The sequence below is a fragment of the Aspergillus welwitschiae genome (assembly GCF_003344945.1).
Source record: "Aspergillus welwitschiae strain CBS 139.54b unplaced genomic scaffold BDQ94scaffold_60, whole genome shotgun sequence".
Lineage (NCBI taxonomy): Eukaryota > Fungi > Ascomycota > Eurotiomycetes > Eurotiales > Aspergillaceae > Aspergillus > Aspergillus welwitschiae.
In genome coordinates this window covers 36631-63076 of record NW_020798754.1, presented here as the reverse complement: position 1 = coordinate 63076, position 26446 = coordinate 36631, and the positions used below count along the sequence as shown (strand labels likewise).

Sequence of the window (26446 nt, the reverse complement as noted above, 5' to 3'; positions counted from 1 at the left end):
CCCCCCCCCTTACCCATCTCTGCTCCTCGACTGTATAACTTGCTGTCTGGATTCCCATCCTTCCCTTGGGGGTTCCAACAGTTGGTTCAGTCGCCTTCCTTTCCCCATCTTAACCGACTAAACCCCCTTCGCGTGTCAGCTGCCGCATCGATATTGGCTGCTGCGTCGCACCCGTCATTGTGGATTGCGACCGCCCACTCCGTCCATCCACTGGCCGCCTCCCCTCTCGCCCCTTCTGAGCCCTCATCACCAGAACAGTCTGCTGTTCCGAATAATGAGGTTCGACGCAATCCGAATCTAGCATCAATTCCTCCGTCTCGTCTCTCCTCCGATTTTCGAATTGCACCACCACTCCCCGGTGTCCCGCGTCAACTCCGCCTGATTGCGCTACGTGCGTCTGCCGTCCCCGCTGCTACTATCTAACCCCCGATCGTGGTGCATGTGCGCTGTCGACAGTGATAAATGATCATCATATGTCCGATCGGATCTGATCTCCCACTTGACCTTCACGAGACGCCGCTATACGGGAGGAAGCATGGATTCCCAGTGGCAGGCATACCAGGATCCCTTAATGGGGCATCCCGCGCAGTTCAACAACGGGTTGACGTCTAATCCACAACAGCTAGCCTCAAAATACGGCGCCCAGCCACAGCACTCGCAGCCGCCGGTGGGCTACACCTACGAACCCTTCCAGTCTCCTGGCACCACCGCCAAACCACCATCCATCGGTGCAAATTCCAGAACCGTCTCTATGGCTTCGTCTCCCGCTGCGACGCCACGTAGTCGGGATTATGTCACCGATGCGGACACCACGATGGAAGATGCGGATCCGTACAACCGGGCCAAGTACTCGACAAGACCGAGCCATCATAGCCGACCGTCATCCCAATATTTCCCAAGCGAAGAGTCGTCAGCTGCTCGCAGGTACTCCCCTATGAATGTTTTGTCTCCTTCCATGTCGTTCAATGCGAGTCCTGGGAAATCGCATAACTCGTATGCTTTCCCGCCCGGGCCGAATCAACCACGACGGTCGCCGACAAGAGGTTCAACCTACGCCTCACCTCCTCAGGCGTTCCAATCCCCACCCTGTGAGTATCAACGCCTTTGAGATCTTTGGGTTTTATGGATACTATGGCAGCTAACATATCTCCTCACAGCTGCGTCACGCCCCCCTAGACTTCCCCCGCTTCAGCCTACCGACATGAGCCCCGATCAGTACTATCCGCCCTCGGCGGGCTCACAGCTCAACGCCGCATTTGCACAAGATGGAAGGTCACCGCGCTCTGCGTCTATATCCGGTGGGAGCCAGCAGCCAGGCCGGGGCCCTGTTCCGAAGTTCCAGAAGATCAAGTCCATCCAGGAACTTCAACCACGCATGAATGCGCAGCCACCTTACAGACGCGCCAACCCTGATGGTGGTTTCATCAGCGTAAGTACACAGGAAATCAAAGGCTCTGGAATAGCCATTCGTTAACATGTGTACAGCCTCTGCAAGCGTTGACAACACATCTCCCCGCCACTTATCGAATATGCAACCCGGGCTTCAACTACGAATCGTCCCGGAACCCGAGGCGTGTTCTTACCAAGCCTAGTAAAGGCGTGAAGAACGATGGTTACGATAACGAGGATAGTGACTACATTCTCTATGTCAATGACATCTTGGGCAGTGAGGAAGCGGGCCACAAGTACGTCTAACCCTAAAGCGTGTTCGACCGAAGTTCCCCGAGGACCTAAGCTAATCGCGTCTAGGAACCGTTATCTCATTCTTGATGTGCTGGGTCAAGGAACCTTCGGTCAAGTTGTCAAGTGTCAAAACCTGAAAACTGGGGAGGTTGTAGCTGTCAAGGTCATCAAGAACAAGACTGCATATTTCAACCAAAGCATGATGGAGGTGTCGGTTTTGGATTTGGTAAGTGTTTATATCTCAGCGGGTCGAAGTTGTTGCTCCGTTGCTCACAACTGTCGCAGCTCAACAGCAGATACGACAAGAATGACGACCACCACTTACTCCGCTTGAAAGATACTTTCATTCACCGACAGCATTTGTGCTTGGTGTTTGAATTGTTGAGTGTCAATCTCTACGAACTGATCAAGCAGAATCAGTTCCGGGGCTTAAGTACGACATTAGTACGCGTATTTGCTCAGCAACTTCTGAATGCATTGAGCCTTTTGAACAAGGCGCACTTGATTCACTGCGATCTGAAGCCGGAGAATATTCTACTAAAAAAGTTAGCAATCTCTCCAACCTCCTTCGAATGCACTATGCTAACTTAGCTCCATCGCAGTCTGGAGAGCCCCATTATCAAAGTCATTGACTTTGGTTCAGCCTGTGACGAGCGACAGACAGTCTATACCTATATTCAATCTAGGTTTTACCGCTCACCAGAGGTTCTTCTTGGCTTACCGTACGCGCACCTCGCCTTGTCCTTCCCTGTATACGCACGGCTAAACTAACACACTTCTAGCTACTCATCCGCGATAGACATGTGGTCTCTTGGTTGCATCGTCGTTGAGTTATTCCTAGGGTTGCCGCTTTTCCCTGGATCTTCGGAATACAACCAAGTCTGCCGCATTGTGGAAATGCTCGGCCTGCCGCCAACATGGATGCTGGAGATGGGCAAGCAGTCTGGCGAATTCTTTGAGAAGACCCAGGACGAGTTCGGTCGCAAGACATATCGCCTTAAAAGTCTAGAGCAATATTCTCGAGAGCACAACACGAAAGAGCAGCCGAGCAAGAAGTACTTCCAAGCGTCGACCCTGGAAGAAATCATCCGCAGCTACCCGATGCCGAGGAAGAATATGAAACAAGCAGAGATTGAACGAGGTAGGTAATACCCGATCCGCCATACATACATTTGCTCACTATTGTTGTTAGAATTGAACAACCGGGTAGCCTTCATTGACTTCGTTCGTGGCCTATTGGCCATCAATCCCCTCGAGCGTTGGTCGCCACAACAGGCCAAACTGCATCCTTTCATTACGCAACAGAAGTTCACAGGCCCTTTTATGCCCCCGATGAACCTGAAGTACTCATCTCTGAACAAGACTGTTCCCCCTGGAATTCAACAGCAGCAGCAGGCAGAAGCTGCCAGCAAGCAGAGGGCCGCACAAGCAGCCCATGCCCAGTCAGCCGCACAGAATGCCTACGCTATGCAGCTGAATCAGTTCCACACGCCCACGCATGCTCAGCCGCCGCCAATGTACAATGGAATGTTCACTGGTCATCAGCAAGGTGCCCCTCCGCCCTACCCCACGCAGCCACCGGCGTACGGTCATCAGATGAACCTCATCCCTGGCCAAGTGCCCCAAGCACAGTATGCGCCCTCCCAGAGCCTCTACGCGCAAGCGACAACAAGGGCTGGGCGGCAACGGGCATCTACCATGGATCCTCAGGGTGGAGGTATTCCGCCAACAATCCAGCGTGTGGCCAGCCACCTCGACCCCAATGCACCTATTCGATTACAGCCTAGTCCGGCATACTACCCCCCACCTCCAGATGGGTATGTCGACCCCAATTCCGCTGGTCAGAGGCGACGAGGAAGTCGTACAGGCGGTACAAGAAACCGCGACTTCATTCGAACCCTCGAGGATGGGGTGTTAGGGGGTGAAGGCTTTATGGGCCAAAACCAGTGGCATTGAGAACACGCATACCCAGGAACAGGCCGATGGCACATGGATGTCCATCGGCCTTACGGACAAGCCATTTTTTCTGTATAGGCAAGTGTGTGCTCCTTTGCGCGTCCATCACCAGAAACTGGACGCAGAGCTACACTCAAATGGCCTCCTTCCTGGTATCTGGGAGCCTGCTCGATTTAAAGCTCATTACCGTCAGCTTTCCTCGAGACCTGAATTGGTCCTTGGTACGTGTGAGTTCTGTCTCCATGAAAGTCCTGTGACAGCCGGTTTGCCTTGTTGTTAGGCACGGGACAAATGAAAGTCCCCTACGTGACAGGCAACATAAGTTCCCAAGGGATATATTTAACGTCAGACTTCCGCCGTGGCGGCGAACACGGATGGCCTGCTTGTCAAGCTACAGCAGCACGCTACGGTGGACAGGTGCTCCCTTGCCCTATAGTTGAGCGCTGCAGTGCTTCCCAATGCTCATCCTCATTTATTCCTTTTCCCCTGTCAATTCTCCTAGGTTCCTGTATGTGGCTGTTTTCGGCATAGCCAGGAGTACTCGGAAAGAGGTGATTTATGTTGATTCTTGAATTTTCATTTCCTTCTACCCAAATATTTGCACGAAGATCCCACCTGTTATGTGCTATGCAAGACATGTCCTTTTTGTTAGTTCCGTCCCTTTTTGCACGATTCAAAGAGCAACATGACTGTAACTTGGATAGTAAAATATGAGATATGAGGCCCGAGTTTAGATGGGCTGGAAAAGCTAGAGCTGCTTGATCTCTTTTTCTCTTCCCCACGGGGGGGGGTGTGGGTGTGGTGTGGTGGTACTTTGGCGGGTGAAGTGAACGACACGGGCGACAATCGAATCACGGGAGGCCGGTGGAACTCCAATAAGCCGGAAAACGCTGTAGTCTCATCTGGTCTCTGACGCCCGGATCTCCGCAATGACTGTAGGCCGTGGATCTTGATCTGACAAGGTCCCATCAGTGAAGTAAATAAAATAGCATCCATTGAGATCTGGAGTTGAGGGGGAAAAGAACAATGGCAATCCGCGTCCCGGAGACTGGCCGCCTGCCTGTTGTGGTTAGGCGCCGCCTCGCTTAAATTTCGTGTGTGACTCGCGCCGCCCAACCTCTGCGGCTCGGAACCCTCACAACGGATTTTCCTGCCAGGCAAAAGAACCAGCCCGATCCGCCCTACCACCTGCGTGTTATCCCCCCGGCGACGACTGAGACCGCCGTTCTTCGATTCCCGCGACTTTCCCGATCTCGAGCGTCTGAATAATATCCGCAAACATGTCGCGTTTCTTCTACGGTGGCGGTAGCGACAGCGAGTCCAGCTCCTCTGAGGAGGAGGAGCTCTACAGTGATCGCGAGGAGGAGGAGCAGTCCGAGGAGGAGTCCAGCGAGGAAGAGTCTGAGGAGGAGGAGGAGGAGTCCTCTTCCGAGGACGAGGATGCCGGCAAGACCGGTGCCAACCGTTTCATGAAGAATGTTTCCGAAAGCGAAGAGAGCGAGGATGAGGAACGAGTAACTATCGTCAAGAGTGCCAAGGACAAGCGGTTGGAGGAACTCGAAAACACCGTCAAGTTGATTGAAAATGCCGAGAAGATCAGCGACTGGGCGGTTATCTCGACAGGTGCGTTTGGCCCTGGAATCAAAGAATGGAATTGCGGGACCGGCAGCGGAGGGAAGGATGGGTTTTCGATACTAACATCCGTTTTATAGAGTTTGACAAGCTGAACCGTCAAATCGTCAAGATTGTCCAGTCTGGCCCGACCCCGAAGATCTACGTCAAGACCGTTGCGGACCTGGAGGATTTCGTCAACGAGACCATCTCGAAGCAGAAGTCGAGCAACAAGAAGATGAACGCCAGCAACGCCAAGGGATTCAACGCCGTTAAGCAGCGTATCAAGAAGAACAACAAGGACTACGCCGTTCAGATCGACAAGTACAGGAAGGACAAGGATGGCTTCATGGAAGCCAAGGAGGAAGTGGCCCGTCCCGTCGCCGCCGCCCCTCGCCTGACCAAGATTGAGCGTATCGAAGCCCCTGCTCTTTCCACCGCCGGTGATGACGATGGTTTCGCGACCGTTGGCCGTGGCGGCAAGACCCTCCAGTACACCCCCGAGAGCATCCTGAAGCACCTCCGCGTTATCGTCGAATCCCGCGGAAAGAAGAACACCGACCGTTTGGAGCAGATCCGCACGATGGAGAAGCTGTTGGAGGTTGCCCAGACTCCTTACCAGCGTATCCGCATCTACTTGACCATGATCTCCACCCGCTTCGATCTCACCTCTTCCTCTACCAGCAACTACATGGCCGTCGATCAGTGGAAGTTCGCCGAGCAGGAGTTCGCTACCCTTCTGTCCGTTCTCGAGAACAACCGCACCTATGTCGTGACCGAGGGTGCCGAAGAGTGGGAGGATGATGAGAAGCAGCCCACACCCGCCCCCGGCGAGGTCGTTCACATCCCCGGCAGCATTGTCTCGTATGTCGAGAGACTGGATGATGAGCTCACCCGTTCCCTGCAGCACATTGACCCCCACACTGCCGAGTACATCGACCGTCTGGGTGATGAGAAGCAGCTGTACGCCAACCTTGTGCGCACCCAGGTCTACGTCGAGGGTCTTACTCAGTCCGAGAAGACCGATCCCCGTCAGGACAGCCTTAACCGCGTGGTCATGAGGAGACTGGAGCACATCTACTTCAAGCCCTCTCAGGTCGTCACGATCCTGGAGGAAGGTACCTGGAAGGTCCTTCCCTCCGAATTGGAATCCAACGTCACTCCCCGTGGCAACACGGGAGATGTGACCAACCTTGTGCAGACCCTTTGCAGCTACCTGTTCAAGCACAGCGACGGTATCATCCGTGCTCGTGCGATGCTGTGCCAGATCTACTTCCTTGCTCTGCACGACCAGTACTACCGCTCTCGTGACCTGATGCTCATGTCCCACCTTACCGAGAACATCGCCAACTTCGACGTTTCCACCCAGATCCTCTTCAACCGCACCCTTGTTCAGATCGGTCTGTGTGCCTTCCGGGCCGGCCTGATCTACGAGGCTCAGACCACCCTCTCTGAGGTCTGCGGCAGTGGACGTCAGAAAGAGCTGTTGGCTCAGGGCATCATCCTCCAGCGCTACTCCACCGTCTCGCCGGAACAGGAGCGTCTGGAGCGTCAGCGTCAGCTGCCCTTCCACATGCACATCAACCTGGAGCTTCTCGAGTGCATCTACCTGACGTCGAGCATGTTCCTGGAGGTCCCTCTGATGGCTCAGACTTCTTCCTCCCCCGAGATGAAGCGTCGTGTCATCTCCAAGACCTTCCGTCGTATGCTGGACTACAACGAGCGCCAGGTTTTCACTGGTCCTGCTGAGAACACCCGTGACGGTGTCATCATGAGTGCCAAGTTCCTCGCCGCCGGAGACTGGAAGAAGGCCGCTGAGATGCTCAACTCGATCAAGATCTGGGATCTGATGCCCCAGCCCGACAAGGTCAAGGAGATGCTGTCCCAGCAGATCCAGGAGGAGGGTCTCCGCACCTACCTCTTCACCTACGCCCCCTTCTACGACAGCCTCTCCATCTCCACCCTGGCTACCATGTTCGAGCTCCCCGAGAAGAAGATCGCCGCTATCATCAGCCGTATGATCTCTCACGAGGAACTGGCCGCTGCTCTCGACCAGGTCAACGATGCCATTGTCTTCCGCAAGGGTGTCGAGTTGTCGCGTCTCCAGTCCCAGATCGTCACCCTCGCCGACAAGTCGATGAACCTTCTGGAGTCCAACGAAAAGACTCTCGAGCAGCGTACGCAAGGCATGGCCAACGCCTTCCAGCGCGATCAGGGCGCCGGCGCCCGTGGTGGCCGTGGTCCTCGAGGTGGTGGCCAAGCCCGTGGTGGTCCCAGATTCCCTGGTGGCCAACAAGGTCGTCGGCCTGGTGGACAGCAGTTTAGCGGTGGTGCATTGGGCGGGGCGATCAAGGCATAAAAATGATTTCTAATGGCATTGATTTCTTTTCATGGTTCTAATGCTCCCTTTTCTTGGAATTTAACTGCGTATGATTCCATGTGTGCTCTTACCCATCATGGTTCCTTTTTTCTTTTCCCTTTTTTCTTCCGTTGGGCCACTCTAGCCCTTTCTTCTTAGAGTTCTCCTACTGTCATGCATACCGTATTTTTACTCTCCGCAGATGAATATCACGTTTGGAATGAACGATGGACATAAAGAGCCTGAAAAGTCTAGATTGTATATGGAAGGATGAAAATCAATGCACGCTAACGCTTCAAAAATGTACAGGTCGTAGACGCTCTAAACCAGCATTTCCCAGTAGTTCAACCATAAGCTAGGAAGGTCGTTCCAGGATCCTGATACCGACCATCAATCTGGCACGATTCTCAACAGACTTGAGGAAGATATATATGACATGACCGGGAGGGATTCCATAGCAGCCTCGGGATAAACCAAGCCACTGCATCTTGGACTCTTCATGCCCTGTCCAGTCTCGAGATGTCCCCGGACAAGAGCAATGATTATATATCCCCATGCATCCAGTACCCGCTGGACACTTGCGCCAGTCCCAACACCTCAGGTGTCACTGGATATACTATGATACCAGACAGTAGTAGCCTTCGACAAACTATACTCACCCACTGTCATCTAGCAGATTTTGAGGTGACCAATACTCATTTTCCTCCGCTTGGGCATCTAGCCAGACAAGGCCATCCGCCAGCAGATCATCAATGACAGTCTGTGCCCGAGCCTTCTCCCAATTCAAATTCGCTTGAAGCATAGAGATGCTCACGTAGCCAAGAACCTGAATTGCCTCGAGCACAGTAGCCTGATCTGTGTTTAGCTCTTTGGGAATCGATCGAATATATTGCTTGCTGCCGACATGTACAATGGAGAACCCAGAGCCAAGCGGTTCCAGACTCTTGACAGCTCGGAGAACGTCGTCACTGCATGTCGCAGAAGGTAACTTAGATTAGTACACTGTATCACTAATCACAAGGTGGAGCAAAGGGTGAGTACGTACTCTGTAACCTCCAGTCCACTACCAATAGCCTTCCCCTTGCCTACTCGTTTCCGACATTCCTCAACACCGATTAACCCGCCGTTCTCGCTTCTGGTAGCTCGACAAAGTTCCACCACTCTAACAGCTACTTCAAAGTAGAAGTCGTTCATGTCTCCACCCATGATCTGCGTCCAGAAACTCCCGATCTCCCCCAACCCTTTGCGCGCATTCTTGCCTTTGACATTGCTGGCTGCGAGGGGATCGACTCCGATAGCATTACACATACGAGCGAACTCTGCTCGAAATGTCGGGTTCGATTTGATCGTGGAGCTGTGTTCCAGCGCGAAGGTGTGGAGTAATGACTGGAATACGGACAGTTGCGTCTGTAAAGAGGAGAGATGCGAGGAGCGTAGATTGGCGCCATGATTCGCAAATGACTGGCTGGCTTGAGTGCGATTGGCAAAGGCCCCAAGTCCAACTCCTCGACGAGTAGCCATAGCGATCAGCTGTCTGCTCTGGGAGAGAGTTCGATTATCGGAGCGCGTGGGGTAACCACGAGAGCGCTAGATAGATGCTGTCATACTGCCACTGGGTCCTTATCAGCTCCGGTCAGCTGACCAACGGATACCCTGACCACGATAAGGGCTTGAAAGATTCCCAAAAGGAACAAATGGGCCGGCCAAGGTGGCTAGCCGTATGCGGCTTAGCGGGGGTATCCACCCACACAACCCATTTTTCTCGATTCGCAGCGGCTTTTTTCTTTCTCTTGATCTTCTTCCAGTACGACAGCCTTCGCCAATCGCCCAACTCGCGAACTCTACGGACCGTCACAATGGCCTCCACTGCTACGTGAGACTCCCTTTGAGATTCCCCTGCGGCTGATCGCTCGAGGTGCCTGTGAGGTTACAGATATAGTCGTCCTTTCTCGCTGGAGATGCTGCGACCAGAAACGGTTGCTGAGCACCAGCTCGATTTTTCCCGCGACCGCGCTTCGCCCCTGAATCGCCTAAGACTTTGTTAGGAATATGAGGATTGGGTGCGGCACGGTCTGGGGTATTGAGGTTGAAGGCACTGTGAACCTTCTCCTTGAAAACAATTGTTGTGAGCTATCGTCGTGTACCATTGCGCCATGATAGGGCATGGTACGGGCGAAAAGCGTCAACACCACTTCCCGAGCGTTATGCTTGGGGTTTTGTCGGATGAGAATTATCATACTTGGTCGTAGTCGCCGCGGGCTTGCGAACGTTGCTGCTGAGAATGCGTGACTAGTAGTGAGCTGGATCGCGCGGGCTCGACAAGTGAAGAAGAAAATTTTTTCTTCTACCTCACCGATCAAATGCATGTCGTCGAGTGCTTTTTTATCCATTGCCTTCAGTATGAGAATGTGGCACTATAGCTGCAATTCTTACACTCGGCGAAAGTCTGTGTAATCATTACGGACAGACTGTACTGACCTTAACAGCACTGTCCCCACCAAGGAGCAGGTTCTCGTCCCCGAGACCCTCCTGAAGAAGCGCAAGAGCCAGGAGCAGGCTCGCGCTGTCGCCCGTGAGGAGGCCGAGAAGAAGAAGGCCGTAAGTTATACCTTTTTCATATATCCTCTTTCCCTCTTCCTTCTATAGTGATGACAACAACCACCACGCGACTAGACTACGGTCGATGCTGTCGCTTCGTTAACCATCTTTCGGGGCTGAAAATGAAGCTTCAAATGATTTTATTTCACGAGTCATTTGCAAAGACCATCTGCTAACAGATGAATCCAGGCCAACAAGGAGAAGCGCGCCGTTATCTTCAAGCGTGCCGAGTCCTACGTCAAGGAGTACCGCGATGCTGAGCGCGAGAAGATCCGCCTTGCCCGCGTTGCTCGCAAGGAGGGTAACTTCTACGTTGCTGACGAGCCCAAGCTTGTCTTCGTTATCCGTATCAAGGGGTAAGTTAATTTAGCATGCCATATGAATTGTCATGATATTAACAACTTGATAGTATCAACAAGATCCCTCCCCAGCCCCGCAAGATCCTCCAGCTGCTCCGTCTGCTCCAGATCAACAACGGTACCTTCGTCCGTCTTACCAAGGCTACCCAGGAGATGTTGACCATCATCAACCCCTACATTGCCTACGGTTACCCCAACCTCAAGTCCGTCCGTGAGCTCGTCTACAAGCGCGGTTACGGAAAGGTCGACAAGCAGCGTGTTCCCCTCACTGACAACCAGATCATTGAGGAGAACCTCGGCAAGTACGGCATTGTCTGCATGGAGGATCTGATCCACGAGATCTACACCGTTGGCCCCAACTTCAAGCAGGCCAACAACTTCCTGTGGCCCTTCAAGCTCTCCAACCCCACTGGTGGCTTCCACACCCGCAAGTTCAAGCACTTCATCGAGGGTGGTGACTACGGTAACCGTGAGGAGAACATCAACGGCCTCATCCGCCAGATGAACTAGATTCATCATCGGTGATGGCTTGTCCGTACCGGGTTGTTATGAGCTCCGAATTTCCTAGTTAGCGGGTACTGGTCTAGTATCTGGGTACAAAAAATTAAAAGCTTCGTACAACCTGACTATCTATTCCTTCGTAAGTGAAACGCAGTTGTATCTCTACCTGTAGTCTTCGCAGTTCTTTTCCCGATCCACACTACACCTGTAGTATCCCCTGACTCGATTATTATCACCATAGAAAGCCTCTCACATCTATACCACTTTGTACTACTTCGTAGTATTCTCACCAGAGAAAGCAAACTACTGCCATCCCCGTCCGCTTCCCTGACCGCTAAAAGCGGCAGAATCCAATCGACCTCGCAGAGAAAAGTGCGGATATAGGCGGCTATCAGCGGATATATTTTTCGTACAGGCCCGAGAAACTGAGCTAGCATTCTGTACGTTTTTCTACCGCCTTCATGCAGGGTGGCAGAAAATGGTCGCTAGCCAGTGAGTGACGATATATGTTATTATCGGGTTGGAGTTGGACGTTACTTTGATTACTATCCTGGTCTGTATTCTCTTGTGGTTCTTTTCTGTAGTTGGTTGTGAATTTTCTATATCGTGTTATAGCATGGGTGAGTAATATGATAGTAGTCCGATGGTATGTTACTACTTGCAATAAGTATATTTCCCACCGATAACAGAGAACGGCAACAACGCATTGTAATAAAACCTGAACATATCTCCTTAACCACGTATCACGGCGTCTATGATTTATCCGATAATGATATCCTTAATTTTCTTCTTTCTATATTCTCTATTTTCTCAGTTCGTCAAGACCTTCTTTCTATTTTGTCGAAGCGACAACGCTTCAATGGATTGCAGAATGCATCCGTGTCAATCCAAACATATACCAACCTCTGCCACACAAACATCAAGGAAGCGGCAGATAACCACCGGCATTTAAATGTTGATAATCTCCTGCACTCTCCTATTCTTGTCCACAACCAACCGAAGCTGTCTTCCTTCCCAGCCTGTTGGCGGAGCAGATGCCGTAGTAGCATGAGGGACAGGCTTGAACGTACCCTCCCGGAGAGTCTCAGTGAAGAGTTCATAAGACGGGTAATCTGTAGCCTAGTCAGTACTTTGAATAGAACTGCTGGACCAAAGAACAATACTCACAGCCATCAACAAACTTAGCGACCTGTTCCTCCGTCATGCCAGTCCCCTTGGCAGCGCGAAGGGTCCTCTCTTGCTCCTGTCGCCAATCGTAGACGAAATGAAGGTCTTGCGCATCACTGTACAAGCAATCAATGAGCATCTTGGAATAATACACTAGAGAACTGGCAGGAATCACTCACATATGGATCAGCGCATCCAACTGACTGCAATTACCATCATCATTAGCCCCAATTCCTCCCACCAGAACTAGAGAAAACTTACTCAGTAATCGCATCATACCCCCTCAACGCCTCATTAACCGTCCTCACATCCTCAAGTCCTACATACCCCAATCTCCCCTTATACTCACCCTGACCAGCAGTAGCAGCTTCTCTCAACCTAACCGCATCCTCCCACTTCCCCCTAAGCACCTCCTCATCCCACGCACGAAACCCAACACACCACCCCTCGAAAATCACCACCTTCACCTTCTCCTCACCCTCCTTATTCACCACCTCCCACTGAGACGCAGGCACGCGATCGCCCTGTCCCGAAAACGCCGACTTGTCGTACACCGGGATAGCGGTGCGCTGGCCCGCGCGTAACGCCGAGAACACTTCCTTCGCTAGTGTCAGGTCATGGGTGCCGGGTTGTCCGCGGTGCTGGAGGAGCGGGTTCGAGGGGTGCGAGGCGGCGAGGTGTTCTTGTTGCGCGTGCGTGAGGTACAGGTCGTCGAGAGAGAGGGTTACCACGTTTAGGGAGTAGGGTGGAGAGCGGAGGGTGGATTGGAGGGTTGAGACCTTTTTCCCATTCCGTCAATTGTTAGTAAATCGACCTGGTTTTTCAAATACAGATGGTGGTCAAGGTTGGGAAGTGTTTTACCAAAACTGTTTTACCGGCACCTTGAACGCCATTTAGACCGAGGAAGAAAGGCGGGGTGTTGGTGGGATGGCGGGCTTGGTGGGCTTGGAGTCGGTCGAGGAGGAAGGGGATGCAGTGTTGGGATTTGTCGTCGATAATTTCGGGCATTGTGAGAGATTGTATCTTGTTATGTGGTTTTATGGGGAAGTGTGATAGATTTGGTCTATGTGTAAGTAATATATCCTGTTGTCGTTGGCTACAATGATATATACTGCTAATAAAGACTAAGCTTCGGAGGTGATCCGAGCGGGAGATTCTGCGGAGGACAAATGTATTGCCTGAAGGATTGGCCGGCATCTCTATGGGCACAATGCGCCAACTCTAGCCCATGAAGAGTCTGCTATATGCCTCACGAATGGGTATCTGACATATATGGATGTGATGGACTTTAACAATAATGTGAAAAGGATAAAGGGAGTAGCGGCACGTGGCATGACGTTGGCTGAGAATCACATGTCTGAGTCAGCAGGAAGTTGATGATGTTGGTGGCAGACATGATCATGGAGCGTCGACTAGAGTTGTCGATCTAGGTCATTCTTTTGCGTTTTAGGTGCTGTTGACTTTGACAAGTCTAATTGGATCTTACGGAGAACATGTTGGTAGTCCGTAAACTAGTCGCATAAGGATAGACAAAAGAAAGGTGTCACCGAACCAGGACGGTAGTCCCCGGAGTATCTTGGAAACCGAGTGGGAGTTGGGAAGTTGAAAGCAACAGGACACCGATTTTGTAGAATGAATAACCATGGGACGGACTCCTTGCTTCAATAATTTGTAGTGTGTATACTAATCATCCAGAGAGGACTAAATCATGGATGTGGACATCGGCATGTGAAGGCAGCATCATCTGCCACCCCCGATCGGTTTAGCGCCAAACGAACAAACCTCCGAGCTTCACCTGCAAAAGATGCCGAGGTTCCCTGGTCCAGCTTGCCGAGCATTGCGACCGTCCTCTTCCCCCGGATTCTTCATCTCTTCCCTCCCCCAGACAAATCCCCTTAAGCTTCTCCTCTCCTCTCCAACTAACTTTCATATAATACCCCGTCTCATCTCCTCATTTCGCATTTCCGTCCTCTCCCTCTAATCTCCCCATCTCTCCACCTCCCCTCCTTTCCTCCTCACATTGATTATTCAACATGTCTGAGCTGCGCTTCGACAACCAGACCGTGGTTGTCACCGGTGCTGGTGGTGGCCTGGGTAAGGCATATGCTCTCTTCTTTGCTTCAAGGGGTGCAAATGTCGTTGTCAACGACCTGGGTGGTTCCCATTCTGGCGAGGGCAAGTCGGCCAAGGTATGTTATCTATGGCCACACGGACCTTTCCCAACGCCCTTTGTTGAATCCCGCTGACTCCGAGTGTCTACCCTAGGCTGCCGATGTGGTTGTCGAAGAAATCAGAGCTGCTGGCGGCAAGGCGGTAGCAAACTACGACAGTGTCGAGAACGGCGAAGCCATCATTGAAACCGCCATCAAGAACTTTGGCCGCATCGATGTCCTCCTCAACAACGCCGGTATCCTCCGGGATATCAGTTTCAAGAACATGAAAGACCAGGACTGGGACCTTATCTACAGAGTGCACACATATGGCGCATACAAGGTAGGCTGGGTGCTCTCGCCTTTGCCTTCAGGTGGTTGCTGACGCGAGGCTTTGTCTACAGTGCGCAAGAGCCGCATGGCCTCACTTCCGGAAACAAAAGTATGGCCGCATCATCAACACTGCTTCATCGGCTGGTCTCTTCGGTAGCTTCGGCCAGGCAAACTACTCTGGTAAGCTTCGGGGCGTGTTCGGAGTTTAGAAGCTGCGTAGCTGACTATATAAGCTGCCAAACTTGGACAGGTCGGCTTCACTGAGACGCTGGCGAAGGAAGGTGCCAAGTACAACATCATTGCGAACGTCATCGCGCCAATTGGTACGTTGATTCGGCTTCTCTGGAACATGCAGTGACTAATTTGAAACAGCTGCTAGCCGCATGACGGCCACGGTCATGCCCCCCGAGGTTTTGGAGAACCTCAAGCCCGACTGGGTCGTCCCGTTGGTGGCTGCTTTGGTCCACTCATCCAACACTACTGAGACTGGTGGAATCTACGAAGTTGGTGGTGGACATGTCGCCAAGCTGCGCTGGGAACGTGCCAAGGGTGCTCTTCTGAAGACCGATGCTTCCCTGACTCCCGGTGCTATTGCTCGGAAGTGGAACGATGTCAACGACTTCTCTCAGCCTGACTACCCCACCGGGCCTGCCGACTTTATGGGTCTCCTGGAGGATGGCTTGAAGTTGCCCAGCGCCCAAGCGGGTGAGGAGCCCAACTTCAAGGGCAAGGTTGCTCTGGTCACTGGTGGTGGCAATGGGTATGTAACGCCGCAGCTAAGTGATAGCGATTTATCGGTTCTAACACTATTATAGTCTTGGTCGTGCCTACTGTCTGCTCTTTGCCAAGTATGGCGCTTCTGTCGTTGTGAACGATCTCGTTGACCCCGAGCCCGTGGTCCAGGAGATCAAGAAGATGGGCGGCCAGGCTGCTGGCAACAAGGCATCCTGCGAAGATGGCGAGAATGTCGTCAAGACCGCCATCGATGCCTTTGGCCGTATTGATATCCTGATCAACAACGCCGGTATCTTGCGCGACAAGGCTTTCACAAACATGAACGACGACTTGTGGAACCCTGTCCTCAACGTCCACCTGCGCGGCACCTACAAGGTGACCAAGGCTGCCTGGCCTTACATGCTCAAGCAGAAGTATGGTCGTATTGTCAACACGGCCAGCACCAGCGGTATCTACGGAAACTTTGGACAGGCCAACTATGCTGCCGCGGTATGTTTCAGCCAATGCTGATTTGCGTAATGACTTTCGCTAACTGTCTATTAGAAACTCGGAATTCTTGGATTCTCTCGCACTCTTGCTCTTGAGGGTGCTAAGTACAACATCAAGGTCAACACCATTGCCCCCAATGCTGGTACCAACATGACCCGTACCATCATGCCCGAGGAGATGGTCCAGGCGTTCAAGCCTGACTACGTTGCTCCCTTGGTGGCTCTTCTTTGCTCGGACATTGTGCCTGAGCCCAGCACAAAGGGTCTGTACGAGTGTGGCAGCGGTTGGTTCGGCCGCACTCGCTGGCAGCGTACCGGCGGTCATGGATTCCCTGTCGACGTTAAGCTTACCCCTGAGGAAGTGCTCAAGAACTGGAAGAAGATCACCAACTTCGACGATGGCCGTGCGGACCACCCCGAAGATGGCCAGGCCGGTTCGGAGAAGATCATGGCCAACATGAGCAACCGCAGCGGCGGTGACTCGGAGGGCGGTAATAAGATCCTGCAGGCCATCGAGAAGGCCAAGCAGGCCACCACCGATGGCACGTCCTTTGACTACGAGGACCGGGATGTCATCCTCTACAACCTCAGTCTCGGCGCTAAGCGCACTGATCTTCCCCTGGTGTATGAGAACAACGAGCACTTCCAGGCTCTGCCCACATACGGTGTGATCCCTTGGTTCAACACTGCCAACCCCTGGAACATGGACGAGATTGTCGCCAACTTCTCCCCGATGATGTTGCTGCATGGCGAGCAGTACATGGAGATCCGCAAGTTCCCCATTCCCACCGCAGCCAAGACTTTGACCTACCCCAAGCTCATCGATGTCGTGGACAAGGGCAACGCCGCCCTCGTCGTCTCCGGCTATACCACCAAGGACGCGAAGACCGGCGAGGATCTCTTCTACAACGAGTCGACCGTCTTCATCCGTGGCAGTGGCGGCTTTGGCGGATCGCCCAAGCCCACTGCTCGCCGCCCCAAGGCCGCCGTTGCGTCCTACAAGGCGCCTCAGCGCAAGCCCGATGCGGTTGTCGAGGAGAAGACCTCGGAAGACCAGGCTGCGCTCTACCGCCTCAACGGCGACCGCAACCCTCTGCACATTGACCCCGAGTTCAGCAAGGTGGGTGGCTTTAAGACCCCCATTCTGCACGGCCTCTGCTCGCTGGGCGTCTCGGGCAAGCATGTGTTCAGCACATATGGTGCCTTCAAGAACCTCAAGGTCCGCTTCTCCGGTGTGGTGCTGCCGGGCCAGACCCTCCGGACGGAGATGTGGAAGGAGGGCAATGTGGTTCTCTTCCAGACCATAGTGGTAGACACAGGCAAGCCTGCCATTACGGGGGCTGGAGCCGAGCTGTTGGAGGGTGCCAAGGCCAAGTTGTAAAACAGGGGAGTGGTGTGAATTATCAGACTGTATGTACATAACGTCATGAATTGATTTTCCTGTTCAAATTAAGTCATACTTTGAGTGACCATATGGTGAATGTACGCACCCCTGTAGTTGATGAGGGGGTCTGGAAGCAGGTGACGAGGGTGGATTGTTCTGGGTTCGACTGCGATATACCAACAACCCACAACAGTCAGTCTGAACGCACTCTCACCTTATGCAAAGAAGCTTGTCCCGTCCTTCAGTACTAGTCAGTAGAAAACCCCGTCGAATTAAAGACTGTAGTCTGCGTTTCTACGACACTCCGCATCTTCTGCAGCTCGAAAGCCCAGAACCCTTGCATGAGCTTCAGGCTTCATCTAGCTGGATTAGCAGAGGCCATTCGCTATCATAATGTGACTTTATGCACTTGTTCTCTTCTTCACTACCATGTAGTATCCTTTGGACCTTGCCTGCCTGTCTTGCAAATGCACGTAACCCATTGCTATGGTATCAACTACGCAAGCATACAATTCATCCTTCAATAGACCAGGACAGGTAGCTGCCTGTAATATGGGTTGGTGGATAAGTCGTTCCTTCGATCTGGATTTACTCCAGCGAGATGCTGGGCTTCGGCTTGTGCCTGCACTTCTTATGGAGAGGGTAAGTGCTGCCATCTTGTAAAGAAAGAGGATTCTTTAACATCACAATCGTGGAAATCGGGGACCATTAACGGTGTAAGTCGCACGCCCTTGTATCCATGGGTCATGGTGTATGGGGAGGGAATGATGCTAATGATTGGCTATTGTGATGGGTTGTATTACGTTGAGTGAGTACGGGATGGTAGGCTGGATCAGGCACCAGCAGGTACTGATACCAGGCATCCATACTTCATAATAACAAATCTAAGTAAGAATGTGTGTAGGCTTACTCTGAAGGTTAAGTATGAGTATTGAGCGAAGAAAGGACATTTGAACCCCTTCCGAACATTATTCGAGGATAATGCTATCCAAATAGTAAGTAAGCGTCAATTAAGTACCTTGTAGATGAGGATGTGATTCTCCTAGTCCAGTATGGCCTGAAATATTCTTCTTTGGTTGGGCCAACACCAATCTTACCAGGCAGTAATCAACCTCATGCTGTCAGGTCAAGAGCGGAGAATTCGGATGCAGCATAGCCTCATTGTTGTGCTATCAATACATAGTTATACATCATTAGCTGAAGTATATTCGGCAAAAGTGTTGGGTGGAGCATTGTACCAGTCCCGTGATTGGATCATCTGGAGTAAGTCAACGGGAGTCAACTTCCCCCATTGATTCATTCCATCATCCCTCCTCCCATCATCTTCCCATCCTTCCATCCAGCAGATCACCCCATCATCTTTCCCTCCTCCTCCTCCCCCCACGCCCCATCATCCCACGCCATCTTCTTCCATCTCTCTGGCTTCCCGACACTAAGCCGGAATTAACTTCGCCGGCCAGATACCCTTCCTTCTGGCCAGACGCCTTCCCGTCTACCCTCCGACGATCATGTAGCAAGCTCGGTCTTGCGCCCCTCCGTCAGTGCAACGATGGTGCTCTCCCTATCTGTCCCCAGCTTCTCTAGATCTACCACCTCCTCTGCGCTTCGTGCCAGTGAAAGCAGCAATTCCACAACCATCAGCGAGGCTCTCCGCAATAATCCTTTTGGAATAACCTCACGCTCACGCTCCCTCGCCGCCTCGAATACCACCTCTGAGGAGCAGAAACGAGAACAGGAGGAGCTGAATCAGGCCCTGCAGACCCTAGCTCGAATCTTTCCCGATATCCGCATCGAAGTCTTCCGAGAACTCCTGGTCCGATTCGATGGGCAGAGCCGTCTCCATGTCTGCGTCGAGCAGTTGCTACGTCACAAAGAGACGTGGGTAGCCGGGCGGTGGAACGTGCCAGCTGGGGCTGGGGGAACGGAAGAAGATGGCAAAAATGATCTACAACATACCGGACACGATCATTCAGTTCCGCCTGAGGAGTTGTTCCGGACAAATGAATATAAGGCTGCCGTGAAGGCGGCTCTCACAAAGGAGTTTAATGGTCTGAGTAAGAGTACGGTGGAAGCAGTGCTGGCAGAAGTGAATTTCTGTTACTTGCGAGCCCGTCCGACTCTGCAAGATCTTTCCCGGAGAACCTGGCGTGCGACCTTCAACAGCATTCTTCCTTCGTTCAAGCGCAGTAAAGATAAGAACGAGCACCCGCTAATCGTGTGGCAGCGTCAACCAGATGGTGACGAGATCCCGCGGCTGAAAAAGACGGAGTGCCCGGAGTTGGACCGGGAGCTATACCGAGCCCTGCTGGCACCACTGCTTCGAACCAGACGGGAAGAGAGGCTGGATAGAGACCAGAAGTTAGCGGAGGAGCTGAACGAAACGGAAGCCAAAGAGGCTGATGCTGTGTATGAGTGCGAGTGCTGTTTGGACGATGTGACATTCGAGCAAATCTCAACATGCTCGGACAATACGCACATTATCTGCTATGGCTGCATCCGGCGAACCATCCACGAGGCTCTGTTCGGTCAGGGCTGGGGTAAATCGGTCGATGTGGAAAAGTCGACGTTGAAATGCCTGGCGCCGTTCGACCACGACAGCTGCCCCGGGACCTTGGACCCAGCGATCGTCAAGCAGGCTATCCTGCTTGACAAGGCCGGGCTTGAGACATTTACCAAATTCGAGACGCGACTTTCCTCCGAGGTTCTGCTCAAGTCCCAGCTGAAGCTCATTAGATGTCCCTTTTGTTCGTATGCCGAAGTTGATCCGGTTTACCACCCGTCTGCTCAAGGCCGTGTGTGGCGCTTTCGGCGCGACGGGTTTATCTCTACGCTTCTGATCACCATCTTCTTACTCGACTTGATACCCATACTTATCATTCCTATAGCGATCCTTTATTTTGTCAACTCTTCTGCTGTCTTTTCTATCTTTCAGAACGCCCTTCTCAACCTCTGCCTCAAAACCCGACCCAAGAAATTCACCTGCGCGCACCCTGCCTGCCGCCGCGTCAGCTGCATCACCTGCCAGAAGCCATGGCGTGACCCTCACGTGTGCCATGAGCCGCTCCTCCTCGACCTGCGGGCCACCGTCGAGGCCGCTCGCACTGCAGCTGTGAAGCGCACCTGTCCGCGCTGCGGCCTCTCATTCGTCAAGTCTTCTGGCTGCAACAAGCTAACCTGCGTCTGCGGCTACTCCATGTGCTACCTCTGCCGCAAGGCTCTTGGACCTCCAATCAAGTCCGCAAACCGACTGGGACGACTTCGACCACGCCGTCGCGCCAACCTCGTCGAGAACGTTGATCCCGCGGCCGGACCAGACGCCATCAACGATGAACTAGAAGCCGGCAACGACGACGAATTCGAAGAAATGGAAGGCTACAAGCACTTCTGCGAGCACTTCCGCATCGATCCCGGCTCGCGCTGTACGGAATGCAACAAATGCGAGCTCTACCAAGACGAAGACGAAGAAGCTGTGGCGCGTCGTGCCGGGGAGAAAGCCGAACGCGAATGGCACGCTCGTCAAGGCACCGCCGGTGTGGGCATCGGGACTCTTCGCGTGAATAATGATTTCTCCAAGGCGGAGGGTAAACGTCGCGGCAATGGTGGGTTGAGTCTTCATCATCAGGGCAAGGGTATGAGCTATTGGCTGGATGAGGTGTGGCGGGATGGTCGATGGCGAATAGAGGGACAGACGTTTGTTGACTGGGTTGTGGAACGAGTCTTAGTGATTGATGAATTTTAAATCCCCACTTCTCTTATTTTCTAATGCGTTCGGCGTCTCGGGGTCTTTCGGGCATTGTTGATTCAGCTGGTGCAAAAGAACCATACAGCAGATTGAATGATTGAATGATCGATTAATTGGTTAAAATGATGTTGCTGCAACATAGCTAGATTGGATTGGACTAGCTTGATGATGAGATGATCAACGACCTGCTTTATATCAACTTCTTCGGGGAGTTTACACTACTACTTGAATGAATGTATTATCAAAGATGTCTTGCTTTGTTTACTCGGTAGCAGTAGCAGAGGATTATCAACACGAGAAATAAATAAAAATCACTCAAGGATACAATGCGTACGTACCCCTGTCTTCTTATCTAATGGACCCATTATATACTCGACCTAGTAGTGTATAACTTCACCCCTTCCCACTCCCACTCCCACTTACCTCCCTAATCCTCCCCTTCTCTCTGCTCCTCTCTCCTCCTCATCCCCTCCTCCTTCAACCGCTCATCATCCGCCCTCTCCAACTTCACCTGCGGCATCAACGCCACCGCCAAGAAGAAAGCCAGCGCCGCGAGCGCCGCATTCACCGTAAACACGATCCTAAATCCCTCTTTGTACGCGGGGATAAGCAGCGCACGAACATATGCCGCTTCGTCGGCGGGGAGTTTAGACAGATAGTTGGATGGGCTGGCAAGGAAGGATTGCTTTTGTGCAGTGGTTAGGCGGAGGGAGGTGATGGACGTGGAGAGGAGGTTGTTTCTGCGAAGTTAGTTAGCATGAATAGGTGGAAGGGGGTATGTGGGTATGTACGTACATGATTGTGCCCGAGACAGCGAGGCCGAGGGTGCCGCCTAGGTTGCGGATGAAGCTGTATTTGGTGGTCGGTGTTAGTGGGTGGGAGATGGGATAGATGTGGAGGGTGGGGGGATGGATGTACTTTCGGAATGAGGTTACTACGGCCATGTCTCGTCTTGCGACGCCGGCTTGGACGGCGATTAGGGCTCTGAGGATGGGTAAGTTGGTGTTGTAGGTAGTTTAGGGGATATGTTGGTGGGGGAGGGGATAGTCTCACGGCTGTAATGTATTCCCTGAACCTATACCTGTCAAGAGACCGTAGCCTATCTGCTTTCCTAGATTGGATGTCTCGTTCAGAGTCGACATCAGGCCGAGTCCGATGGCCCAGATCATCCAGCCGACGAGGATGGATTCGCGATATCGGCCGATCCAGTGGACGATTAGGCCGGACAGGGTGCTGCTCAGAGCTGCGCGTTTTTCATAAGCATGGAATAGAGTGGCTGAATATGATAGTAGGGCAAGGCAACGTACTCTGCAACAATGTGATGGGTAATACCATGGCACCAGCTTTGGTAGTCGAATAACCGAACACAAGCTGGTAGAAAGTCGGAATGTAGTAAAGCATGACTATGATATTCCACCCGTTGATGAACATGGTCAGGCACGCGCCGTTCACAATGCGAGATTTAAAGAAATGCATAGGTATCAGCGGATACGGATGACCTTTCCATTCCCACAGGACAAAAGCCACACACACTGCAGCCCCCACGATGAGCGTTGCTATAACATGTGTCGATTTCCAGACATACTCGCCACCACCCCATGTCAATCCGAGCATAAGCACCGCCGTGCCTCCTAGAGCTAGAAAGACACCGAAGAAATCAACGGCTTTCAGCTTCGCTTTCCAGTTACCGGTGACCTTCCGCAAAGGCATGAAGAACATCACAGCGAGGATTGAGATAGCCGTGAGTGGCAGCATAAGTCGGAAGATCCATCTCCACGAGTTGTGGGATATCGGGGATAGAGCACCGCCAATCACAGGACCGATTCCGTTGGCGATAGCTATTACTGCACCAAGAATGCCTTGATATTTACCTCGCTCGCGAAGTGGAACCACGTCACTGACTATCATCTGTGCGATGGACGTGATTCCGCCGCCGCCCATGCCGGTGAAGGCGCGGAAAATGATGAGCTGCGTGGCGGTCTGTGCTAGAGATGATGCCAGGGATCCGATGAACATAATGACGAGACCTATGTATAGGACGTATTTTCGGGACCAGATGTCAGAGAGTCGTCCGTATAGAAGTTGGAAACAGGTTGATGTTCTGTATTGGGTTAGCTACTTGGGGATCACGTCTGGCTGCTAACTCGACATACACAAAATACCCTCCTGATATCCAGGAGGTTTTGTTGCTGGCATTTAATGTATTGCCGATTATGGATAAACTCCCGGCTAGAGTGGTTTGGTCCATGACCGCTACGAAATCAACTGTCGAGCATGCTAGGAATATCTGCGACAGGTTAGACAGATAGTTGGTGGTTGAGCGTCCATGTAGTGGAAGATACCGTAATGATAGTGCTCAATGGGACATAATTTGTCTGTTCGTTGAAGATGGGTGGTGGTGCAGCTGACCGGCTCTCTTCTCCGCTAGACTCGGTGACGACATCTCGAGAGATAGTCGATGGATTATCATGTTTGACTTCATTCTCAATTGAAACCCCAGGCATTTTATCTCTTGCTGAGCTCGATGTCCCTGAGATAAGGGCGCGAGCCTATCCAAGAGAAACGAAAGGGTCAATTGACAAGAGGACTGAGCCAAGTGAGCGCTGCAAGGCGCCGTGGATTTGCAAGCGAGGATACTTAGTAAACCCATCTAAGACTGTGAAATGAAACAAATTTCAGGAAGGAAGGATTGCTCGGGTAGCGACCATATTGCGGTGCAAAGAGGTACATGGAGCGGACGGCTCCTTGCGTGTCAGGGCCGCCGTCTCGCCGATTAGGGCTAAAAGGGAAAGGATCGACTAAAACAACGCAAATGCCCTCGTGCTTTCGTAAAAGGTTGCAGCTACTATGCCGTGACGGCTTGTGGATCTTTTGGAGTACGTGCCCCTCTGCCTATACATGGTGCTATTATATGACAACCTTGGAATGTTGGGTTCCGTCATCAGAGGGTAGACTGCGGAGCGCAAGAAAACCAACACAACGAAGACCGACCTCAGCCCGATCTTGAGTCAGGAGGCTGTTTTCAAGAAACTTACGTTATTCGAAAGAGTCACAAGCAGAACTCTCAAGCTGAGCACATTTGCGCAAGTCTTCGACGAATACGAGTTGAGTTCCAACCCACTCTCCATGAATAACCGCTCAACATGAGACACGGACCTTCCTGAAGCGGACTTGAGATGTGCAATAAACAAGCTCAGTGGGCCGCTAGCAATGCGCCGAATGCGAAGATCACGCCGGAAAGAGTGCATCTCGTGCGTGGGAGGGTGACTGCATGTTTCTGTAGCAGGGCCGTATAATTTGATGCTCCCGTCCCTGGGTGATTGTTGGCTCAACATTGCCGTCAATACTCGCCGCCCCTACTGATATTCTGACATAATGACCAACATTAATGAACACAATGTGTACTTTGGGCCGGATGCGCTCAAGAAGTACTTTGATCCGGACTGCCAGCCTCCGTTACCTCTGGTGGAGCTGCCCGATCGATTGAACCCGTTCCACCAAGATGGAGTACGGATCTATGCCAAAATGATGACAATGCACCCGGCCAACAACGTGAAAGCTATACCAGGTATGTCGGCCCTCAGTAGGACAGACCATGTGCCTGGCCCTGGCACTGACGAAACAAGCGATGAACCTGCTCGAAAAAACCGTGGTGCCTGGCAAGACCCAAACGATTGTGGAATTCAGTTCAGGGTCCACAGTCATCTCGATGTCTATGCTCGCTCGATTGATGCATGGTATTAGCGACACCAGGGCTTTCCTGAGTAATAAATCCACCGAGACCAAGTTACGGATGATGCAGTTCTTCGGGCTGGATGTCACCCTTTTCGGTGGCCCATCTCAGCCTGACCCGTTTGATGAACGCGGGGGCATCCAGACTGCTCGGGCGATGGCCATGCAATCCGACGAGATTGTTAATCCCAACCAGTATGACAATGATGACAACTGGCATGCGCACATCCGCTGGACTGGACCCCAGATATTCAAGCAATTACCAGAGATCAACGTGCTCTGTGCTGGAATGGGGACCTCGGGGACGATGACGGGACTAGGGACCTACTTCAAAGAAGTCAAGCCATCTGTGCTACGGCTTGGAGTGTGCACAGCACCCGGGGACAGGGTTCCAGGGCCACGAACATTTGCCCTGATGCAGGTACAGGAGTTTCCCTGGAGGGAAGCGCTGGACGTACACGAAGAAGTCAGTTCATATGACGCGTTCTCGTTATCCTTGGACTTGTGTCGTGAAGGGGTCGTCTGTGGGCCGTCATCCGGTTTGAGTTTGAAGGGACTTTATCAGATGCTGGAGAAACGCAAGAGCGCTGGAACCTTGCAACAGCTAGCGGGACCAGATGGTTCGATCCACTGTGTCTTCTTGTGCTTCGATCTGCCATATCAATACGTTGGCGACTATTTCGAGAAGCTAGGGCCCGAGAGGTTTCCTCCAATTCGTAATCAGGTGGGTCGGCGAGCTGCGTATATTGAATTGCGGAGCTCGGGTATGCTGATAATTGTTTTTCTAGAACCTCGCTGGTGTTGATCTCTACCGGTATGATGAGAGCTGGGAAAGAAGCCCTGCGGTTCTGTTCACCGACTATTACGAATTACCCCGTTGCTTTTCAACCAACCTCCTGAGCGAGATGGTGCTCCGGCCTCTGTGCTGCGTGTTGGATTTGAGAACCGCGGGGGACTTTGGCACTTGGCACCTCCCGGGATCGGTAAACATTCCCCTGCATAGTCTCGACTCTCATACAGCCAAGCCATTCAGCGACGCAGACGTACTAGAGGCACAGTGGCTGGAGTTGGAAGCGTTATTCAGCAATGCAGATGTGCTTGGCAAATTGAGTGGCCATAATGTGCTAATGCTCTGCTACCATGGGGACACCGCGCGGGTAGCCAGCAGTGTGTTGCGGGCCAAGGGGATAGCAGCGGACAGTCTCCGCGGAGGATATCAAGCGCTCAAGGATCATCTGCTGTGGGGAAGTAATGGGGTGGAGTCGAACAAGATGGGCAAAGCAGCCAGCGCAACAGTCGAAGCCGTGGATGCAGCAGCAGAAGATGCTGTTGTTGCTGCAGTAGAAACCGCGGTGGTGGTCACGGACCCACGCTAGACCGGATGGGGGACGCAAACGATAAGGTTGCATCTCGTCGTTTCAATCTTTCTCTTAATGTATCTACTCGATGATGATATCTCAGCTGTTCAGTCTATGGTTATCCCAAAGTTAATTCATTAATCTTGCTTCTGCTTCTCCACTGTTACGCCATGTTCCTTCCGCAATTGGTTAGAAACGATCCAGATGCGTCAAGCATCCATTTACTCGCGGGCTCCTTCGTATCCTGCGCAAAACTGCTCACCAGCCTATACATAGATGGGTTATGAGAG

At 52.3% G+C, this 26446-nt stretch overlaps 13 protein-coding genes across 13 annotated transcripts; 6 read left to right on the top strand and 7 right to left on the bottom strand.

The window, feature by feature from the left end:
- Nucleotides 1-53: 53 nt before the first annotated feature.
- Nucleotides 54-420, bottom strand: BDQ94DRAFT_117075 (uncharacterized protein). The gene has a single exon (XM_026763691.1). The coding sequence runs from the start codon at nucleotides 302-304 to the stop codon at nucleotides 110-112; it is 195 nt and encodes a 64-aa protein (XP_026620434.1). The 5' UTR covers nucleotides 305-420; the 3' UTR covers nucleotides 54-109.
- On the top strand, nucleotides 421-3785 carry BDQ94DRAFT_117082 (putative protein kinase Yak1). The gene is made up of 8 exons (XM_026763692.1): nucleotides 421-1088; nucleotides 1158-1429; nucleotides 1486-1685; nucleotides 1750-1909; nucleotides 1969-2228; nucleotides 2286-2405; nucleotides 2466-2824; nucleotides 2876-3785. The coding sequence occupies exons 1-8, from the start codon at nucleotides 536-538 to the stop codon at nucleotides 3637-3639; spliced, it is 2688 nt and encodes an 895-aa protein (XP_026620433.1). The 5' UTR covers nucleotides 421-535; the 3' UTR covers nucleotides 3640-3785.
- Nucleotides 3786-4043: 258 nt separating this feature from the next.
- Nucleotides 4044-4635, bottom strand: BDQ94DRAFT_163648 (uncharacterized protein; the record flags this gene model as incomplete). The annotated part of the gene is made up of 3 exons (XM_026769784.1): nucleotides 4044-4206; nucleotides 4255-4378; nucleotides 4422-4635. The coding sequence occupies 3 exons, from the start codon at nucleotides 4633-4635 to the stop codon at nucleotides 4044-4046; spliced, it is 501 nt and encodes a 166-aa protein (XP_026620432.1).
- Nucleotides 4636-4788: 153 nt separating this feature from the next.
- On the top strand, nucleotides 4789-7913 carry nip1 (translation initiation factor eIF3 core subunit c). Its single transcript, XM_026768224.1, has 2 exons — nucleotides 4789-5262; nucleotides 5352-7913. The coding sequence occupies exons 1-2, from the start codon at nucleotides 4920-4922 to the stop codon at nucleotides 7607-7609; spliced, it is 2601 nt and encodes an 866-aa protein (XP_026620431.1). The 5' UTR covers nucleotides 4789-4919; the 3' UTR covers nucleotides 7610-7913.
- On the bottom strand, nucleotides 7914-9189 carry BDQ94DRAFT_153981 (ESCRT-II subunit protein SNF8). Its single transcript, XM_026768223.1, has 2 exons — nucleotides 8655-9189; nucleotides 7914-8577 (listed from the first exon to the last, which is right to left on the bottom strand). The coding sequence occupies exons 1-2, from the start codon at nucleotides 9128-9130 to the stop codon at nucleotides 8265-8267; spliced, it is 789 nt and encodes a 262-aa protein (XP_026620430.1). The 5' UTR covers nucleotides 9131-9189; the 3' UTR covers nucleotides 7914-8264.
- Nucleotides 9190-9465: 276 nt separating this feature from the next.
- BDQ94DRAFT_175659 (60S ribosomal protein uL30) lies at nucleotides 9466-11076 on the top strand (the record flags this gene model as incomplete). Its single annotated transcript, XM_026772536.1, has 4 exons — nucleotides 9466-9482; nucleotides 10096-10207; nucleotides 10397-10563; nucleotides 10617-11076. 4 exons carry the CDS (start codon nucleotides 9466-9468, stop codon nucleotides 11074-11076), a joined length of 756 nt encoding a protein of 251 aa, XP_026620429.1.
- Nucleotides 11077-11768: 692 nt separating this feature from the next.
- BDQ94DRAFT_153977 (TDA10 family protein) lies at nucleotides 11769-13295 on the bottom strand. Its single transcript, XM_026768222.1, has 5 exons — nucleotides 13096-13295; nucleotides 12496-13013; nucleotides 12414-12437; nucleotides 12235-12350; nucleotides 11769-12179 (listed from the first exon to the last, which is right to left on the bottom strand). Exons 1-5 carry the CDS (start codon nucleotides 13240-13242, stop codon nucleotides 12016-12018), a joined length of 969 nt encoding a protein of 322 aa, XP_026620428.1. The 5' UTR covers nucleotides 13243-13295; the 3' UTR covers nucleotides 11769-12015.
- An 805-nt stretch (nucleotides 13296-14100) lies between these two features.
- On the top strand, nucleotides 14101-17731 carry mfp (putative peroxisomal multifunctional beta-oxidation protein (MFP)). The gene is made up of 7 exons (XM_026768221.1): nucleotides 14101-14423; nucleotides 14500-14727; nucleotides 14789-14897; nucleotides 14951-15040; nucleotides 15090-15477; nucleotides 15533-15941; nucleotides 15996-17731. Exons 1-7 carry the CDS (start codon nucleotides 14268-14270, stop codon nucleotides 17319-17321), a joined length of 2706 nt encoding a protein of 901 aa, XP_026620427.1. The 5' UTR covers nucleotides 14101-14267; the 3' UTR covers nucleotides 17322-17731.
- Nucleotides 17726-18072, bottom strand: BDQ94DRAFT_163642 (uncharacterized protein; the record flags this gene model as incomplete). Its single annotated transcript, XM_026769783.1, has 2 exons — nucleotides 17726-17899; nucleotides 18007-18072. The coding sequence occupies 2 exons, from the start codon at nucleotides 18070-18072 to the stop codon at nucleotides 17726-17728; spliced, it is 240 nt and encodes a 79-aa protein (XP_026620426.1).
- A 570-nt stretch (nucleotides 18073-18642) lies between these two features.
- Nucleotides 18643-21438, top strand: BDQ94DRAFT_153973 (E3 ubiquitin-protein ligase). Its single transcript, XM_026768220.1, has one exon. The coding sequence runs from the start codon at nucleotides 18874-18876 to the stop codon at nucleotides 21061-21063; it is 2190 nt and encodes a 729-aa protein (XP_026620425.1). The 5' UTR covers nucleotides 18643-18873; the 3' UTR covers nucleotides 21064-21438.
- A 5-nt stretch (nucleotides 21439-21443) lies between these two features.
- On the bottom strand, nucleotides 21444-23682 carry BDQ94DRAFT_184916 (putative MFS drug transporter). The gene is made up of 7 exons (XM_026774758.1): nucleotides 23409-23682; nucleotides 23220-23353; nucleotides 22374-23167; nucleotides 22120-22309; nucleotides 21985-22050; nucleotides 21862-21915; nucleotides 21444-21806 (listed from the first exon to the last, which is right to left on the bottom strand). Exons 1-7 carry the CDS (start codon nucleotides 23568-23570, stop codon nucleotides 21494-21496), a joined length of 1713 nt encoding a protein of 570 aa, XP_026620424.1. The 5' UTR covers nucleotides 23571-23682; the 3' UTR covers nucleotides 21444-21493.
- A 250-nt stretch (nucleotides 23683-23932) lies between these two features.
- On the bottom strand, nucleotides 23933-24340 carry BDQ94DRAFT_153969 (uncharacterized protein). Its single transcript, XM_026768219.1, has 2 exons — nucleotides 24102-24340; nucleotides 23933-23985 (listed from the first exon to the last, which is right to left on the bottom strand). The coding sequence occupies exons 1-2, from the start codon at nucleotides 24312-24314 to the stop codon at nucleotides 23974-23976; spliced, it is 225 nt and encodes a 74-aa protein (XP_026620423.1). The 5' UTR covers nucleotides 24315-24340; the 3' UTR covers nucleotides 23933-23973.
- A 101-nt stretch (nucleotides 24341-24441) lies between these two features.
- BDQ94DRAFT_163639 (putative cysteine synthase B) lies at nucleotides 24442-26174 on the top strand (the record flags this gene model as incomplete). Its single annotated transcript, XM_026769782.1, has 3 exons — nucleotides 24442-24634; nucleotides 24693-25522; nucleotides 25587-26174. 3 exons carry the CDS (start codon nucleotides 24442-24444, stop codon nucleotides 26172-26174), a joined length of 1611 nt encoding a protein of 536 aa, XP_026620422.1.
- Nucleotides 26175-26446: the final 272 nt, after the last annotated feature.

Excerpts from the sequence above, each read along its gene's own strand:
- BDQ94DRAFT_117075 (XM_026763691.1), bottom strand. The coding sequence starts at position 304 with ATGCTAGATTCGGATTGCGTCGAACCTCATTATTCGGAACAGCAGACT.
- BDQ94DRAFT_117082 (XM_026763692.1), top strand. The coding sequence starts at position 536 with ATGGATTCCCAGTGGCAGGCATACCAGGATCCCTTAATGGGGCATCCC. Across the intron at positions 1,089-1,157 it reads GGCGTTCCAATCCCCACCCT|CTGCGTCACGCCCCCCTAGA; the intron begins GTGAGTATCAAC and ends ATCTCCTCACAG. Across the intron at positions 2,825-2,875 it reads ACAAGCAGAGATTGAACGAG|AATTGAACAACCGGGTAGCC; the intron begins GTAGGTAATACC and ends TATTGTTGTTAG.
- nip1 (XM_026768224.1), top strand. The coding sequence starts at position 4,920 with ATGTCGCGTTTCTTCTACGGTGGCGGTAGCGACAGCGAGTCCAGCTCC. Across the intron at positions 5,263-5,351 it reads CTGGGCGGTTATCTCGACAG|AGTTTGACAAGCTGAACCGT; the intron begins GTGCGTTTGGCC and ends TCCGTTTTATAG.
- BDQ94DRAFT_153981 (XM_026768223.1), bottom strand. The coding sequence starts at position 9,130 with ATGGCTACTCGTCGAGGAGTTGGACTTGGGGCCTTTGCCAATCGCACT. Across the intron at positions 8,578-8,654 it reads AGTGGACTGGAGGTTACAGA|TGACGACGTTCTCCGAGCTG; the intron begins GTACGTACTCAC and ends TGCGACATGCAG.
- BDQ94DRAFT_153977 (XM_026768222.1), bottom strand. The coding sequence starts at position 13,242 with ATGCCCGAAATTATCGACGACAAATCCCAACACTGCATCCCCTTCCTC. Across the intron at positions 12,351-12,413 it reads TTGGATGCGCTGATCCATAT|TGATGCGCAAGACCTTCATT; the intron begins GTGAGTGATTCC and ends TTGCTTGTACAG. Across the intron at positions 12,180-12,234 it reads CGCTAAGTTTGTTGATGGCT|ATTACCCGTCTTATGAACTC; the intron begins GTGAGTATTGTT and ends ACTAGGCTACAG.
- mfp (XM_026768221.1), top strand. The coding sequence starts at position 14,268 with ATGTCTGAGCTGCGCTTCGACAACCAGACCGTGGTTGTCACCGGTGCT. Across the intron at positions 15,478-15,532 it reads GTCACTGGTGGTGGCAATGG|TCTTGGTCGTGCCTACTGTC; the intron begins GTATGTAACGCC and ends ACACTATTATAG. Across the intron at positions 15,942-15,995 it reads AGGCCAACTATGCTGCCGCG|AAACTCGGAATTCTTGGATT; the intron begins GTATGTTTCAGC and ends ACTGTCTATTAG.
- BDQ94DRAFT_153973 (XM_026768220.1), top strand. The coding sequence starts at position 18,874 with ATGGTGCTCTCCCTATCTGTCCCCAGCTTCTCTAGATCTACCACCTCC.
- BDQ94DRAFT_184916 (XM_026774758.1), bottom strand. The coding sequence starts at position 23,570 with ATGCCTGGGGTTTCAATTGAGAATGAAGTCAAACATGATAATCCATCG. Across the intron at positions 22,051-22,119 it reads TCAGGGAATACATTACAGCC|AGCCCTAATCGCCGTCCAAG; the intron begins GTGAGACTATCC and ends ACCCATCCTCAG. Across the intron at positions 21,807-21,861 it reads GCTGTCTCGGGCACAATCAT|AAACAACCTCCTCTCCACGT; the intron begins GTACGTACATAC and ends CTAACTTCGCAG.
- BDQ94DRAFT_153969 (XM_026768219.1), bottom strand. The coding sequence starts at position 24,314 with ATGCACTCTTTCCGGCGTGATCTTCGCATTCGGCGCATTGCTAGCGGC.